The following is a 15768-nucleotide window of genomic DNA, read 5'->3' on the forward strand; positions in this document are numbered from 1 at the left end:
AAATGGAAACAATCAATCGATTTATTCAAGTAATAAAAATACAGCCTTGAGCACTACAGCATCAGAGAATCTCTCCAATCATCGCAAAGCCCATCAAGATTCCTTTCAGCCCACTTCACAGATGTAAACGTGTCTATTGCATTTGCATTAATCCTATGCCTTTCAGCACGCTCTTCCTCAGGCATTGTCAATGCATTGTAGATTGTGTTTGCTATTTCCTCGGTGTTCCACGGATTCGTTTCAAGAGATGCCGGCAATGTTGTTGTTGCCCCAGCATACTCACTTAACACAAGAACACCATTGTTTCCGTCCTGGCATGAAACGTATTCAAGAGCAACGAGATTCATTCCATCCCTGAGCGATGTCACAAGTAGTACATCGCTGACCGCATACAAAGCACACAGCTCGTTTATGTTCACACTGTTGCTCAGGAAGTAGATGTGTACAGTTTCAATAGAACCAAACATGCTGTTTGTTTCTGAAACAAGCTCGTTCATTTTTGTGATGTATGAAGAATACTCCTTGACATTGGTTCTGCTCGGGACGCCGACCTGTAGAAAAACAACATTACCAACAAACTCCGGGTGCTTTGTAAGGAATCTCTGGAATCCTTTTACTCTGTGGGGCATGCCTTTTATGTAGTCTGTTCTGTCAACGCCAAGGATGATTTTTTTGCCTTGGAACTCTTGCTTAAGCTCTCTTATTCTCTGGGCCGTGATTTGCTGCTGCAAGACACTTCTGAACATCTCTGGATCAATGCCTATTGGAATAGCATCTATCTTTCCAAGGCACTCAACACCATTCTCAATGCACACGTCTCTGAAGTTAAGTGCATATTCAAACGAGTGGAATGCAACGAGATCGCTGTGCATTATTCCGCTTATTAGCTGCTTCCTGTACTCAAGCGCCCTCATTATATCAGCCTTTGGAAATACAGTATGCAGAAAAAACATAACCTTGAATGTCTTTGTAGACATGGCTCTTAGCATTTCTGGGAGCAGCATCAGATGGTAGTCGTGCACCCACACAACATCGCCATCTTCCACTATCTCGCATATCTTATTGCAGAAGATCTTGTTGTACTCGACATAAGCATTGTAGTTTGCCATCGAGAATGTTATGTCGTCTTTGAACGAATGGAGCATCGGCCATAGAATGGCGTTGCAGAACCCGTTGTATGATTGATCATTCAGCACAGGATCTATAAAGATTGGAATTGAGTAGAATTTGTCCCTGCAGTCTTTTCTGATTATTTCTCTTTCTTCCGAAGAAAGATCTGCGCCGCTTATGTTTCCAATCCATTTGAACCTGATTTTGTTATTGATACTCTTGAGTCCGGTGACTAATCCACCACTTGATTGCATGTACTCGAATCCATTCTCTCCTCGCTTCACTGTCAGTGGCAACCGATTGCTGACAACCAAAAGCTTCATGCCTTGCACCGCATGCGCTGTTTTATCCCTCTTGCCAAAATGCCGTATCCAATCGGCACAAGCAGACACCAATCATGCACCATTGTCTGCACATCACAAATACATCAACATCCTACAAATAAACATTTTAATTCACTAGAACCAACTAAATGCCTTAAACTTTGCAAAGCACTTGCCCAATGCTGCAAGCATCCTTTCCGCACCAAGTATGTACGTAAGCAACAGCACTGCAATATTCGAAAGCACAAAGTTCATGTAGAAGAACGTGTTCAATACCTCCATCCCCAAAAACGATGACAACGAGCACATCACATGGCTCACCAGTCCAAGCACCAGCAGGTTAGTTGCTCTTACATTCAATGCCTTGAATATATATGCACTGAGGAAATTGATGAACAGAACCAGCGACATGAATGCAAATCCCCTCTGTGCTTTCATTATCCTGTACTTCATCCTTTCGTTCTTGTTTATTTTTGCTATTGAGCGTCCGACCTCCAGTACAAATCCAAATCCTATTATTGCAGACGAAAACAAGAAGCAAAACACTCCTTTCGGATCAGACACACGTAGAAACGATGCATCTGCAATCACAGCAATTATTCTTTGGATAGCTCTTCCCTCCGACGCTCCCACCAACACGCCAAGCGAAACCCATATGATTACCTGGCCAACAAGCAAGTGTCCAAGCTGCATCCGGGGCACATACATTTGCTCACAAATAAACACAAACTTTTACAGACTCTTTTTATTTACAATCAATTGCAATCGATTGAACCAAATTCAACACCAAAGAGCCCACACTTAATCAGCTCACGGAGCCTGTCTCCCCTGATCTGCTTGCTGATGCGGATCTTCTCCTTCCTTCCTTCTCCCTCTCCCTTGACTATGACCTTGTAAACAACACATGCTCTGCCATTGGGAACCACTATGAATATCTCGCACTTGTCGTTGATGTACATGCACACCTCCGTATTGTTAAGCATCCTCTCGATGCACTTCTTGAGCCTGTACAGCTTCCTTGGGTTCTTCAGGCACCTTGGCAGAGGATCAATCTTGCACTTCTTGTTGTCTGTTCCCTTGATTTCTCCGTTCTTCGAGATGACAAATCTCTCGACCTTTTCCTTGTTGCTGTTTGATGTCACCTTGACGATGGTCTCTCCCTTCCTGTGGAACGTCTTGATGTCGAACACAAACTTCTTTAGGCTTGAAGTGATCTCAAACTTCTTATTCGGGAACCTTCTGTGCCCAGAGGAGAACGCACACTTTTCCTTCTTTACAGACGCGAATTCATAGCACTTGGCATCTGCCTCGCTGCACGAAGAGTCCTCCTCGCACCTGCGGAGCTTGTCTTCAAAGCATGGGTTGACACTGCTTCTGTTTGCAGACTCAACACGGACGAGGTACTTTTCCCGAGAGGTATTGATGATCTGCCCTGCATTTCCCTGGGTGCCTGGCATTGGGCACGGGCATTCACCAGCACACAGAATGTAATCTGCAGTGTTGGTGACTGGATTGAATGGCGTTACTGTGCCTGCTGCTGCCTCCACAACGAATGGGGACACCGTTCCCTCTCCGTTCCACGAGAAGACATATGCCCTCATGATTCCAGTTACCCTAAGGTATTCTCTTGTTGCTGGGAGATTTTCAGAGGTAAGCATGTATGGAAGTATGTTGCGCTCCTCCTTGAACACAAGCCAAGGCTTATTGCTCAATTCGCATCTGACTTTCACGTGTGAGATTGTCATTGCACTGATTGCGCCAATGCAAACTGCAAGTAGTCCGACGATCTTCATTGAAGTCGCCTCGATTCCTGAATATATATGTTTATGCAGCGAAGAATGGTCTTTTGCTGCATTCGTATTTCTGAAATTGATATTGCATGATAGATACAAGCACGCTGTTGATGAGCAGATATATTGCACTAATGAATTAATCAGGCCGGATTGATATCCTATGAATTGATAAATGCAGTTTGATAGCTGGGTCGGTTTGCAAAGCGATATGAATGCGAATGCATTGGCGCATCTGAACAACAGTATGTGCACGGGAGAAGTGCAATGCAGTACCTGGCATAATTGCCATGCAGTGTGCGTCAGAATGGCCAGCATGTAGCAATTCATATTGGGTAGCTCATCATGAGGAATGCGTAGCATTCTTGTCTCCACTGATGCATGATCTGTACTTGTGATTTAATTAACTGATCGATCAAGGCATTTATCTCTTAATCATGTGCTATCAGATACAAATCAAGCAGAGCATCAATAGCAGGGTGCATGGATGAATTTGGAGGGAAACACAGGGAGAACCTGTGGCAGATAGAAACGAGCAGCATCCAGATATCCGATCCTGGTACAGAATCACGGCATAAATGCAAGTGCATGTACAGGCAAACGGACCTTGCGCAATTAGGCGATGTTTGTGTGTGCTCTGCATACGATGAGACGCCAAAGCAGCCGCGTAGAAGCACATGCCTTCATTCATCAACACTCTTGGCGAATAAGGCTACAGAGCAGCAAGCGAATGGCCACAGTAAGAAACACGTGTACACAAATTCACGTGATACAGGCACTGATGCTCATGCCGCATACACCCACTCTGCCAAAGGCCCACATTACAACAAGAAATATCAACTGTATAAAACAGAAATGTGTAGGAGCCACTCAGAGGTTGGCTACTGTAAATATGGGGACAAGTGCCAGTTTGCACACAGTGAAGCCGAGCTAAGATATGTGCAAAGACATCCAAAGTACAAGACAGAAACATGCAAGACATTCTGGGAGGAGGGAAGCTGTCCATATGGCAAAAGGTGCTGCTTCATTCACATTCCAAACATTTCACTCCACAATCCAAAGGATGTGCACAAAGGGCATAGAAAGGTAGGCAGGGCTCTTGCTGATTCTTGCCGTGATTTTTCAGAAGCCAAACCAGACAATCCCGGAAGTGCTGTTGTGTGCACACAAATAAATGTGTCTGAGATCACAGATAAGCACCACTGTGACGATTCCTGGATGCCGAATGATATTCCTGGATCTCAGGCGTTTTCTGGTGATCTGAGCATCCGTGCTTCATTACAACAGCGTGATCCATGCAACGAACGCCGATTTTCAGATTGTGCTAGCTATTCATTCGATCCGATTGTTGAGGATTGCAGCGGAGACATGATGTTGAAAAGACCCTTTTGGGAAGAAACGAGCCTGTCAATATGGATGGACGATGGCATTGAGATGTTCTATCCAAACCGTGTTGCTAGGAAAATGCGGAGTGGAGGGATGTTTGCACCCGGGGGAATTGTGTGCAAAGCATTGAATAAGAAAGTATCACAGTTTGTGCTTGAGCACCTGGGAATGTAAATAAACATATTGAAATAAGAACAATATAAAACACAGTAGCTGCACTCTGATACATGCATTCAGACGGCATTCCATTCTTCTAAGCATATTGCTATATACATTCCTGGTGCAGGCACAAAGGCAAGCGATTTTTAATCCCAATGGAAATAGTAAAGTTTGAGCCAGATACGGAAGGAATCGAGTCCAGGAAGAAACTCCAGCCGTTTGGAGATACTAGCAAGATACGTGTTATGAAGCATACCAAAGCGCCTGCATTCACACTTTACACAACAGAAGTGGATTCAAGTGCCAAGGACAACGATGCAGGCTCGGTACCATACAGGCCTGTCATTGAAGCACCGGTAGTATCGAATGCATACATACCTCCAGTAATCACCCGTCAGGAACCCTGCAGTGTGAAAATCTCAAACCTTCCGCTGGACATGACCAGAGATCGCTTGTACAAGCTGATTGGCGCTCATACAAATGTTTCGTTCATGAGTCCAAATCTTGTTATGAACAAGGAAACAGGTGTATTCAGGGGATTTGCATTTGTAACAGTTGCATCGAAGGATGATGCAATTAGTCTCATTAGAAACCTGAAGGGTGTTGCTATTGATAGTCTGGGGCTATCAGTGGAGTTTGCAAAGTAGAAGAGCGGTGTATCAGCTTTAGCAACTCATTTATTCATTTACAATCGGCCATTCTTCAGTGGATCGAGCAGGGAAATGGATCTATTCTACTGAACACCACTACCATCTTGGCAATCGATATGTATCCTTTGACTCGTCCCAAACTTATCAAACTGCTTATCAAGCAGATTGTTTCTTTGAGGTCGGAGTCACCAATTGCATTTGCAATTCTCTGTATTTTAAGTTTATTATCGCTTCCATGATTCAAGTATGTTTGATGCATTAGGCTAGCAAGGCACACAAATGGGGCGTGCACCATAAGCACTCTGTACACAGTGTAGTCCTTGATATTGGCAAAAACCATTTCAACATTACTGCATATGCTGGAATACTCGCCTTTTTTTATTGTGCATGCCAGCTCGAGCAGATACATGCAATCAAACGCTTGCAGGTACTTTTGTTTAGGGAATCTGTTGGTGAGCAAGGATGAAACAAAATAAAACGGTGCAATTGCCTTCTGCCCTCTTCTATATGCAAATGCTGTTTTGAATAGCATGTTTGCTTCTTCAAACAGCTCTGAATACAGTGCAAACACTCCTTTATAGAAATAAAACGTAAAGTACTCCCTGGTTTTGTTCACTGGCGGGCTGGTATTTCTGAACACATCTTCCGCAAGTTCAAGCTCTCCGGTCTCTCTGTATGTTTCAAGAAGCATGTTTGTAATGTAAAAAAAGGTGCTGTTGGAATCGTGTAGCAGAGCCTTGTGTGAGATATATAACAGTCTACTGATCCTTCTGGTACCTGCGAGTTGTCTCAGCTGGAATACTCCGTAGAATATTGCTTTTGATATGCAAGTAGCCCAATGCTCTTTTCCAAGATGCTTTACTGTGCCGTTTACAAGCTGCTCAATTAGTCCATAGGCTTTCTCAGCATGAACAGCGTGATGAAGTTTGAGAAGAGCACCGAATGGCTGCTTCACTTCGTTTAATGCATGGCAGTCAGTCTCTCTAGACCATTGCTTGGATGCATCAAACAGCATTGAGATGTACTTTGCATCTTGCATATCGATTCTGGAATTGAGTTCAGCAACCCAATCCATGTAAGGGCTTATGTGATTGGTTGATTTGCGCCCATTCCTGCTCAGCAGCAACCTGAATAGATGCACTACCTGTATTGTATAGCCAGCCGAGCCAATTATGGGCTCGATATGCCCCAGATGGACTCAGAGATAAGAAGGTATATGGAGGATGCAGAAGGCAGTTCAACGCTTGGTGTTCATATTCGCCATGCAGGCAAAAAGTATCTGTGTCTGCTGATGAACCAGGATACATTTCTTGTTGTGGTTGTGTTGCAAAGGATAAAGGACCGTGTATACATAGAATGTGTGGATTCCACAGGATATGAGCATGGGCATGCCAGAAGATTCATGCTTTCGATTCTGAAGTGCATGAGGCCCAGGATCACATCATGCTTTAGCCATCCAAAGAATGAGTATGTGTTTAGTGGAAGTTCGCTGAACAAAGCTAAACGAGTCAGAACGCCTGCAGACCTGTTGGATTACTGGATTTCGATCTTTGAAGAGTACCATGGAAGTGTGCATGTGTGGTCAAATGGCTATGACGGCGTTTCGTATCCGTTCGAGCACGAAGACGAATTGGTGTATTTTGAAGACGATCCAAAGCAAAAGATGTCGAGGCATTTCGAGGGAAGCATGGCGGAGATGTTTGATGCATTGCTATGCAGGGCTGATTTTGTCAAAGGATCTCTTGTGTATGGAAGGACCAAAGCGTACAAGCAAAGCAGGATAAAACGGTCATGCACTGCAGATATTGAATCCATGATTGCATCATTAAGATCGATGGACTTCTCGACTCTTGACAATGCAAGGAGATCGGCAAATGAGTTCTTGCAAATATACGGACTGCAAACAGAGTATTTCCAGAGCGAAAGGACAGTCAATCGGGTAGCGGAGCAAGAAGAGTGTATTGTGATTGATGTGAAGAATAAGCGATTGGTTAAGTGATTGTGTTTCTGAAGCAGATGAACTATTCCTCGCTGCTAAGGTCATCAAAGAAATGATTAGCTACTGATTTGACATGTGCAGATCCGATTTGTTAGAATTCTGGCTGCTAGGTATTTAGAGCATCTTAAGATGCAAATGAATGAAGGTCATCATAGTTAGTGATGAGCTGCCGATATTTGCGTCTCACACAGATGCAGACATAGCAATCAAGCAGTCTATGTCTGAAATACTGAAGAACATTCCGCATAGGGACAAGTCCAGCAAAATACAGATTGAGTTTTCCGAGGTAAGCGCCGACTCAATCCGTATGTTTGCAAAGCCGCACTTTATGTCGGTCGATATGCTAGATGATCATGACTTGTGGTTTGTGGGCCGCCTTGGGCTTTCGAACCACCGATGCTTTACAGAGGATGAGCTCTCAGTGATCGGAAATGCGATGAAAAGGTACAAATGCTACCCTGTGTTTGAAGATCAAGCGTATTATTCAGATCTGATACGAAGGACTCTTGAAGGGCATACATATGATCTTGTGCAGAAGAGCCTTGACCATGCATTGCTGTTTGATCAGTATGTGGATTACAATTCGAAGTGCTGCGAAAAAGTGATGGAGATCTATGAAGAAGGCGATGTAGTGTGGATACAGGACATTGGCTTGCTTCTTCTTCCTGAGATGATGAAGGATGTGCCTGTAGGAATATCTTTTGCAAATCCCTTTTCATCGCTTTTCAGGTGTATCCCGTTTTGGGAGCGGCTCTTGTTGTCTATGCTGTGCAGCAAATACATTGAGTTCAATAATAAGGAGTCGAAGGCATGCTTTGATCTTCTAGTCTCACAGAAGGCTGGATTTGTTGCAGGAAACCCCGAATACAAGGATCTGAGTCTGCCGTTGGTTAGAGTTGGAAGGCGTGGGCTCGACAAGGATGCGGTTCTTGAGTGCCTGCCAACGGTATCTGATGGAGAGTGCCAATCTAATAAGCGAGAAAAGATGATTGTTGTTCCGTCTGATTCTCAAGCACATCTTCTTGGGATTGAATCGTACCTTTCATGCCATAAAGAAGAAGTCACTGTTGTTTTTCTGAGCATACGGCCTGTTAAGCTCGATGGATTGACCGAGGTCATGAGACTTGGGCAGTATCTTGAGGTGAACTACAATGTGACTAGAAGAGTTTTTGTGCCAACAAGCGATCTTGAGCTTTTGTCGCTGCTGAAGGCCTGTGATGTGTGCTATTGCCCAGAAGTTGCTGATTTGTGCTTGTTCCTGGGTGTTCCTGTTATTCAGAGTAATGTGTATGATTTCATGCAGGTTGCCAGAGAAATCAGAGAGAAGATCAATGGCGAAACAGATGAAGAGCGGAGAGATCTGCACATGTGCAATGACATTCCCTCGAAGATGGAGTGGAAAGAGCACTTCATAAGGAATCTGTTGTATGCATCAGGCATTAACTATGTGATTGATTTGAATCCGAAGGATCTGAAAGTACGGCGGTCGTTGGAGATGGTACAACAAGCAGATATTCCTGTGGGCAAGAGCTGCTCCAGAAACAGAGGAGAAATGCAGCATGCAACAAGCATAAATCCTGACGATGATGATGATTCCGTCATTATAAAAATGATAAACGATTTCAAGAGCAGTAGGACAAAGACATTGGTGCTGGATTACGATGGAACTATTACTGACATTGTTGCGTATCCTCCGATGGCCGCACCCACACAGGAAATAAAAGAACTGTTGGTAAACCTTAGCAAGGTGTGCAGAGTGGTGATATCCACTGGAAGAAGTACTGAAGATTCTGATCTTTTTTTCCCGAAGGAACTCGAGGTGTTTGCAGAGCATGGAGCATGCCACAGAGTAGACGGACAGTGGAGGCAGCGAGTGTCGTTTCCACAGAAGGAGCTTGCATTCAAAATAGCACAATTTTTCTTGCAGCGAACGCCTGGGTCTGAGCTTGAAAGCAAGAAGACAGGATATGCATTCCATTACCGAAATGTCTCTCCCCTAATTGGTGTAAAGCAAGCCAAGGCACTCTTCTCGTTGCTTAAGCAGGCATTTGGAGACTGCGTCAAGGAAGGAAACCACATAGTTGAGATTAGAAACGGAAAAAAGTCATTTGCAATGGAGACTGTTGAGGACGGATTTATTCTATGTGTCGGAGACGATGTTGCAGATGAAGAAATGTTTGAAGTGTGTAAAGGATACACAGTAAAAGTCGGGAAAGACAAAGACGACTTACAGACATTATCTGCTGCATATGAGATTACAAATCCAAAGAGCTTTAGAAAACTTCTTCAACGATTTCTTGAGTGATGCTGCACTCAAATCTTATTCTTGAGTAAATTCTTCCATTCAGTTTATTTATACTTGTGCAGCAGATATTGCTTATTTTGAGCTTCCCACTTCAGATTTGCACAGAAAGTTCATCCGGTCAGAATTCAGAGTTCGATGTGTGCCTCGCTCATCTTGAATATCTTCCTAAACGTCCTGGTTCTGCTGATTGTTCCGCTCTTGGATACAAACAGCCTTTTTCGCCCCTGAAATAGCGATGTGTATCCACCATTCAAGCATATCACATCTCCAGCATTTAAAACCGTGTTCCACAGCCCAAGCTCAATCGTTCCGCTTTCATCTCCAACTAGCCATGTTGATACAACATCGTTGTCTTTTGTTTTGTTTATTTCTAGGCACTTTATTAGGATAAACTCAAGACATACGTTCTTATGGTACTCTCCTATCTCAACTATCTTATTCATCCACAGGGCATTCCGCAGCTCCGATTTCTTTTCTCGTTCCAACTCCAGATTGTTAAGCTGCTCGCCATTCCTTGGCAAACGTCTCAGACTCTAACCATTTCACAAAATAAGCTAGCCTCCTTCTCATCCTTGAAAATAATGCAGTAAAGCCTTTCAATTGCTTTTGCGCCATCCATCTCTCGGATAACAACAAATACCTTGCACTTCTTCTTCTCTGGACGGAGATTGTACTTCACTAGAAAGTCAAATGAAGTCTGCATCACCTCATCTCTGATAAAAAAACACCGCTTTCCATTCACATCGGTCACATACACAATTCCTGGCCCAATCCCTTCCCATTCCTCACGGAACCTATGCAGATTCACATTTGCTTGGAAAACAACGCCCGGAATCGTCTCGGCAACAGGCTCCTCAGTCTTTTGTACATGCATCCTCAGAAACCCAGACTCCCTGGATTGCTTAGGCTGCTCATCTTCTTTCTGCATCTTTTCAAAAATGCTTTTCTTGCTCTTCAGGCACTGCATATCCATATTCGTCTTGAAAATGTTGCCAAACTCATCCGCCGCTTTATCTTCACCAGCAGACACCGTGCATCCTCTATTTTCGCCTCCATTGCATGTATATTCTTCTCCACTTGCTTCACGCCTTCCACCATCGTCCCTACAGCCACTCATATTTTCTACACGCTTTCCACCTAGCTTTTCATTCGACTCCTCACTGTCTTCAGCACTTCTCATTCTACTTCTCAAACCCCAGGCATTCTCAAATATTTGATTGCTGCATTACTTCGTACAAATAGGCCTAAAACAACAACCAGAACCTATCTATTTATTTAATCCATTGCTATAGCTTATGCTCCATTTCTTTGCGCTATCAACTCCTTTTGCACCTCATCAGCTATATCAGGCGCGTGGAAAGCCGTGAACACCAAACAGTTAATTAGATCAATAAAGCAGTAGTAGTCTTCCTGATCAAACTTAGCAAAATACCCCACAATAGGCATTACTATGTCCTTAAAATCTTTTGGAATCTGGCTCTCTGCAATAACAACTGCATTCACAAGCATAATAAAATCGCTGGAAAGATCCTTGAGAATGTATGACATTTCTACATAGCTGTCATAGTATGCGATTATAGTATCTCTATCCAGTATTTCATCCAGGATTATGCTTTCATTATTTTCTACAGTGAATTCCCACCACTTTTCAGGCATGCATAGTATTTCTAATTTTATTTCGCTATCTAATATTTCATTTTCAACAGCATAATGGCACTTCAGTTCCTGCTCTTTTTCACTCAGTATTGTCTTCGCAGAATATCTTGCATTCCCGCACATTACAGACAAAAATAATGCCATCACATAAAACAGTTTAGACACATTCATCGTTAGCTGCATGCAACTATTCGAACGACTCATCTACATCTCAGATAAAAACAGCTTAAGTACTTTGCATTCAATTTACTTTAATCGCAAAAGGAGATTTCCTCTATCAAGCCACCGCTTTTGCCCAAAGTATTTACTAAATACGTCTTATCTCCTTAACTGTTGCGCACATAAGGTATGGGATGCAACTGAATCGTATTCACTAGCAGCATGGCTCCTAGGCATAGCCAATAGCTAATGCCCACATATATACCTAATGAAATGACACGGCAGAATATACTACACAAATAACAATAGTTAAAAATCAAATATAAACCACGTTTATTTCATTTATTCTGCCTTCTGCCCTGTCTCTGCATCATCTTCTTCTGATACTTCGTCTGAAGTGACTCTGCTAGACTTATGACTGCATTCATCTTACTGTTGTTGAGCATCATGATGCTATGAGCTAAAATTCCCTTCTTTCCGTCCGCAGATGACGACTCAATGTATTTGATCAGCCCATCTACTAATTTTATCATATTAGCGCTCAATTTCCGGTTTTTCTTACTTTTTATCAGAAACCCTTTGATTCCATCCATTGCAACCCTTCCGTCCTGGTATACATGCCTCAATGCACCATAGATGGCTTTGATGTGCTCAACATCCATCGACAAAATGCTTGAGCGCATCTCTTCTCCATTCTCATTGACATTTATTTGCGGTATCGACACTCTAGAGGTGCTATTTTTATTGGTCCTTTTCGCAGCCTTGAGCGATTCATGCGAAGATTCATCGCCAGATGAGTTTTCCAGAACTTTGTTTCCTAAAATAATAATAATAAGCGTCATCCCAAAGAATAAAGCTGTGTATATTATCATCTTCTTTCCTGACGTGCTAGCCTGGCTCATGTTTACAACCCTGCGCTTTTTCGTATATACATTCATGCCCCTAATCCCTTTACACATCCATCAATCACGCCCTGCTGCTGCTTCATTACAATCACACAAATAAGTAAATCAGGATTTATTTCGATAAAATCCCTGTCAGTAGCGCAGCTTGCACAAGCCCTGCCTCCATCGTCTGCTCGCAGTAGTCCTGGACTCCTGCAACAGAGCATCCCTTTCCGCCGATGCTTCTTCCCTCCTCGTTGGTCTCAACAACACCAACTATTCGTCCAAGATCCATCCTGTTCTCAATCAAAACCACAGGTACATTGCCCTTATTTGCAAGATCCATCACAACCGTCTTTATCTTCTGGTCTGCATCCTTTGCAAGCATCACAAACCTCATCTGCCCAGAAAGAACCTTCTTGAGCGTCTCCTTAGTACCTTTGCTAAGCTTGCAGTACGTCCTCGACACCATGCACACCTTCTTAAGCGCATCCTCAATCTTAATTGTTATCTCCGGCTCTACCATTGGCTCCAAAACGTCACTCATCAGGGGTAAAATTTTTCATTCGTTAACATCCATACAGATGCGTCCCCACTTCAAGCACATCCCTGCTGCTCTTTTACAAACCAGCCAAACAACACATCATCGATTTCATTTGCACATTCATCTCACATCATCTGTCACAAAGCAATCTATTTGATTTCAAAACATTCTTGCCCCTACAAATGCCAATCAGTATCCACGACTGCAGTGGCTTCGATGTTGCTCAGCTAAAAAGCAAGATAAAGGACACAAAAAGAGCCGTGTTCATAAAGTTCTCAGTCGAAGGATGTGCCCCGTGCAAATACCTTAAGGATGACATCAACAGATACAAAACAGATTTCAACCAGTCTAGGAAAGACTTGAATGTCGACATTTTCGAGATCAACGGCACATTCTCCTCCACATGCCCGTTTTTCAACAGCATGTGTGCAGACTTCCAAATATCTGCATTCCCTACAATCGTGATGGTCGACCAGAACATGAAGCCGATTGGTAATGACACAGGAAGGATAATCGGCAGCAAGATAGAAAAATTGAAGGAGCTCATCAGCAGCAACAGCGAGATGTTCAAGGCCACAGCTTGAAATAAAACAATTACAGTCCTTTCCATTCGGGTCTTTTGTGATACTTCATGATGTTTTCTCTTACATTGCCTGCATACTTCTCAGGATCTGTTCTGAAACATTTACTTGCATCGATATTTGCAGGGCTCCGAGTGTTGGGCATCTCGAGCAGCTGCTGTATCCCACAGAGGACATTCATCACATTCATACTGGGCTTCCATCTGTCTCCAATGATGTCTAAGCAAACTTGGTTTGTAGAGTATACGTTTGGATGATACACCTCGTGCTTGAATGCTGCTTGGGGTGGACTGAATGGATAATCATTCGGAAAGTCTATATGCAGGGTATAGTATGAGCCGCTATACAACGGATCACTGGGCCCGGGTATTCCGCATTCCCACCTTGCAGCATATCCCCTCGGCTTCTTATCAAGCGGAATTGCATAGAACTTGTACTTCCTGCTTTTCATTAAATTGTCGTGCTCTGCCAGCAGTCTTTCTAGGGTTGACATGCAGGGAGCACACACTGTGGATTTAAGTAGCCTTCCATAATCGCTGCAATTTGGTACCCCAATGGTACGAGATAAACTGACAAAAGAGGACGAGGAATGCATCGATATGATTGTGAATCCGTATCCATTTGTAACTGAAGATACATTGAATGACATTGATGCTTCTGTGTGCCCTGATGAAAGGAATTTGCTTGTATGCGAGCTATCGGTTGTTCTTTCGAATGGTGCTGCAGTGCTGAATCCAAAAATCCAAGGAATGTTTCCCCGGTTGATTGGCCTGCTGAGTGACAAGCAGATATACAACTCAAGCGCAGTCATGCTTTCCGATGCATGCAGACACATAGAAGACGTGCAGAATGCATTCAAAACCCTTGGAATATTCAACTATCTGGACTTCAGTGAAGCTCACTACAAAGCAACCGTGTCATTGGTCTATTCATTGTGTATAGAAAATAATAACAACAGGCAATACTTCATTGAAAACTACTACGATGAGCAGCGTGACAGAAATTGTTCATTGATCCAAAGCATTACCGTGCCTCCTGTACCCGACGACTCCGTCGAACCAACAGGCATATGATCTATTTCAAAGCAAATGCATGCTCATGCCGTATACTAGCAGGGTAGCACTCTAATAATAAATCATAAGCAATTCCGGTATTCTATATCTAAAGCCCAGGCGGCAAACAAGTAAAATTCATACGACATCATTTATTATTCCCTTCTTTCCAGTTTAATCCCAAGGGCCTTCTCAAACTCCTTTGCCATCTTCTCTTCATACACTGCTTCGCTTCGTTCCCAACTGTCAATTATAGACTGGTTTTTGTTCATGCTCTGTGCCAGGTCTTTTCTCGAAAGCCCCTTCTTCGTTCTAGCATTCATAATCGCCTCTCCCATCCTCCTATCAACCATCTTCAGCTCAACATCCTGCACATTCGCTGCTTTTGGCTTTCCTTGCCCATCTTGTTTTGCCTTTGTTATGATTATTGGCTTGTTCTCTCGCATCAAGGGATCACACGACTCAAAAATAAATCCTCACATTTCAATTCCAATCTCCTCATACAGCAGCGATTTCTTCATGTCAAGCCCCTCAGACAGCTTCTCTATCACCTCATTAAATATCTTCTTCATCCTCTTCAGAGTGCACACCGCCTTTTCATATCCTTTCTTCGCTGCTGCCATGTCTTTGCTATCAACCTCAATCTCGTCATTCTGCAGCTTATTCAGTCTTCTCTTGTTCTCTTCAATCCTTGCGCTAGTCGCGTCAATCTGCTCAACTATCTGCTCAATCGGCAGCATCTTGCCAAACAACTCAATCTCCTTTCCAACAGCCTCCGCATCGCTCTTCAGCATCGCAAGCTTGCTTTCATACTCGCTCACCTCCCTATCAAGCTCTACATCCTCATCTTTGCTAAATAAGTCTTGATTAACCAGATACACCTTGGACTTTCCATAGATCTTCGTTATCAAGCATCCTTCACTCTCAAGAATGTCAAGTATATCCTGCACTGCAGTCGCCCCAATCTCTCCCTTGAAGTACGCCACAACCTCGGCCTTCACCGTCGGCCGGTTGCATTTGTACATCATCTGGAATACACTTTCCTTATCATCGTCATTCATGTCGTTGGGGTAGCATGCAGTATGCACCTCGTATACCGCATCGTCTAGCATGATGGCGCACGATTCTATATTTGGAAACATCGCATCCAGAAATATACACATGCATATC

The 15768-nt window shown here is 43.4% G+C and overlaps 18 protein-coding genes across 18 annotated transcripts; 6 read left to right on the plus strand and 12 right to left on the minus strand.

The window, feature by feature from the left end:
• Positions 1–53: 53 nt before the first annotated feature.
• HK407_01g00650 (trehalose-6-phosphate synthase) lies at positions 54–1433 on the minus strand (the record flags this gene model as incomplete). Its single annotated transcript, XM_060420067.1, has 1 exon — positions 54–1433. The coding sequence occupies one exon, from the start codon at positions 1431–1433 to the stop codon at positions 54–56; it is 1380 nt and encodes a 459-aa protein (XP_060277629.1).
• Positions 1434–1568: 135 nt separating this feature from the next.
• Positions 1569–2126, minus strand: HK407_01g00660 (uncharacterized protein; the record flags this gene model as incomplete). The annotated part of the gene is made up of 1 exon (XM_060420068.1): positions 1569–2126. One exon carries the CDS (start codon positions 2124–2126, stop codon positions 1569–1571), a length of 558 nt encoding a protein of 185 aa, XP_060277630.1.
• Positions 2127–2188: 62 nt separating this feature from the next.
• On the minus strand, positions 2189–3553 carry HK407_01g00670 (uncharacterized protein; the record flags this gene model as incomplete). Its single annotated transcript, XM_060420069.1, has 1 exon — positions 2189–3553. One exon carries the CDS (start codon positions 3551–3553, stop codon positions 2189–2191), a length of 1365 nt encoding a protein of 454 aa, XP_060277631.1.
• A 153-nt stretch (positions 3554–3706) lies between these two features.
• Positions 3707–4783, plus strand: HK407_01g00680 (uncharacterized protein; the record flags this gene model as incomplete). Its single annotated transcript, XM_060420070.1, has 1 exon — positions 3707–4783. One exon carries the CDS (start codon positions 3707–3709, stop codon positions 4781–4783), a length of 1077 nt encoding a protein of 358 aa, XP_060277632.1.
• A 140-nt stretch (positions 4784–4923) lies between these two features.
• Positions 4924–5415, plus strand: HK407_01g00690 (uncharacterized protein; the record flags this gene model as incomplete). The annotated part of the gene is made up of 1 exon (XM_060420071.1): positions 4924–5415. One exon carries the CDS (start codon positions 4924–4926, stop codon positions 5413–5415), a length of 492 nt encoding a protein of 163 aa, XP_060277633.1.
• Positions 5416–5470: 55 nt separating this feature from the next.
• HK407_01g00700 (uncharacterized protein) lies at positions 5471–6493 on the minus strand (the record flags this gene model as incomplete). Its single annotated transcript, XM_060420072.1, has 1 exon — positions 5471–6493. One exon carries the CDS (start codon positions 6491–6493, stop codon positions 5471–5473), a length of 1023 nt encoding a protein of 340 aa, XP_060277634.1.
• A 117-nt stretch (positions 6494–6610) lies between these two features.
• On the plus strand, positions 6611–7417 carry HK407_01g00710 (uncharacterized protein; the record flags this gene model as incomplete). The annotated part of the gene is made up of 1 exon (XM_060420073.1): positions 6611–7417. The coding sequence occupies one exon, from the start codon at positions 6611–6613 to the stop codon at positions 7415–7417; it is 807 nt and encodes a 268-aa protein (XP_060277635.1).
• A 139-nt stretch (positions 7418–7556) lies between these two features.
• Positions 7557–9722, plus strand: HK407_01g00720 (trehalose-phosphatase; the record flags this gene model as incomplete). Its single annotated transcript, XM_060420074.1, has 1 exon — positions 7557–9722. The coding sequence occupies one exon, from the start codon at positions 7557–7559 to the stop codon at positions 9720–9722; it is 2166 nt and encodes a 721-aa protein (XP_060277636.1).
• Positions 9723–9847: 125 nt separating this feature from the next.
• On the minus strand, positions 9848–10165 carry HK407_01g00730 (uncharacterized protein; the record flags this gene model as incomplete). Its single annotated transcript, XM_060420075.1, has 1 exon — positions 9848–10165. The coding sequence occupies one exon, from the start codon at positions 10163–10165 to the stop codon at positions 9848–9850; it is 318 nt and encodes a 105-aa protein (XP_060277637.1).
• An 83-nt stretch (positions 10166–10248) lies between these two features.
• On the minus strand, positions 10249–10902 carry HK407_01g00740 (uncharacterized protein; the record flags this gene model as incomplete). Its single annotated transcript, XM_060420076.1, has 1 exon — positions 10249–10902. One exon carries the CDS (start codon positions 10900–10902, stop codon positions 10249–10251), a length of 654 nt encoding a protein of 217 aa, XP_060277638.1.
• A 113-nt stretch (positions 10903–11015) lies between these two features.
• HK407_01g00750 (uncharacterized protein) lies at positions 11016–11582 on the minus strand (the record flags this gene model as incomplete). The annotated part of the gene is made up of 1 exon (XM_060420077.1): positions 11016–11582. One exon carries the CDS (start codon positions 11580–11582, stop codon positions 11016–11018), a length of 567 nt encoding a protein of 188 aa, XP_060277639.1.
• A 293-nt stretch (positions 11583–11875) lies between these two features.
• On the minus strand, positions 11876–12496 carry HK407_01g00760 (uncharacterized protein; the record flags this gene model as incomplete). Its single annotated transcript, XM_060420078.1, has 1 exon — positions 11876–12496. The coding sequence occupies one exon, from the start codon at positions 12494–12496 to the stop codon at positions 11876–11878; it is 621 nt and encodes a 206-aa protein (XP_060277640.1).
• A 58-nt stretch (positions 12497–12554) lies between these two features.
• HK407_01g00770 (uncharacterized protein) lies at positions 12555–12968 on the minus strand (the record flags this gene model as incomplete). The annotated part of the gene is made up of 1 exon (XM_060420079.1): positions 12555–12968. The coding sequence occupies one exon, from the start codon at positions 12966–12968 to the stop codon at positions 12555–12557; it is 414 nt and encodes a 137-aa protein (XP_060277641.1).
• A 179-nt stretch (positions 12969–13147) lies between these two features.
• On the plus strand, positions 13148–13549 carry HK407_01g00780 (uncharacterized protein; the record flags this gene model as incomplete). Its single annotated transcript, XM_060420080.1, has 1 exon — positions 13148–13549. One exon carries the CDS (start codon positions 13148–13150, stop codon positions 13547–13549), a length of 402 nt encoding a protein of 133 aa, XP_060277642.1.
• Positions 13550–13559: 10 nt separating this feature from the next.
• Positions 13560–14039, minus strand: HK407_01g00790 (ubiquitin-conjugating enzyme; the record flags this gene model as incomplete). Its single annotated transcript, XM_060420081.1, has 1 exon — positions 13560–14039. The coding sequence occupies one exon, from the start codon at positions 14037–14039 to the stop codon at positions 13560–13562; it is 480 nt and encodes a 159-aa protein (XP_060277643.1).
• A 61-nt stretch (positions 14040–14100) lies between these two features.
• Positions 14101–14619, plus strand: HK407_01g00800 (uncharacterized protein; the record flags this gene model as incomplete). Its single annotated transcript, XM_060420082.1, has 1 exon — positions 14101–14619. One exon carries the CDS (start codon positions 14101–14103, stop codon positions 14617–14619), a length of 519 nt encoding a protein of 172 aa, XP_060277644.1.
• A 134-nt stretch (positions 14620–14753) lies between these two features.
• Positions 14754–15044, minus strand: HK407_01g00810 (uncharacterized protein; the record flags this gene model as incomplete). The annotated part of the gene is made up of 1 exon (XM_060420083.1): positions 14754–15044. One exon carries the CDS (start codon positions 15042–15044, stop codon positions 14754–14756), a length of 291 nt encoding a protein of 96 aa, XP_060277645.1.
• Positions 15045–15074: 30 nt separating this feature from the next.
• Positions 15075–15761, minus strand: HK407_01g00820 (uncharacterized protein; the record flags this gene model as incomplete). Its single annotated transcript, XM_060420084.1, has 1 exon — positions 15075–15761. One exon carries the CDS (start codon positions 15759–15761, stop codon positions 15075–15077), a length of 687 nt encoding a protein of 228 aa, XP_060277646.1.
• Positions 15762–15768: the final 7 nt, after the last annotated feature.

Source organism: Ordospora pajunii (assembly GCF_021821965.1).
Source record: "Ordospora pajunii strain FI-F-10 chromosome Unknown Cg_01, whole genome shotgun sequence".
NCBI lineage: Eukaryota > Fungi > Microsporidia > Ordosporidae > Ordospora > Ordospora pajunii.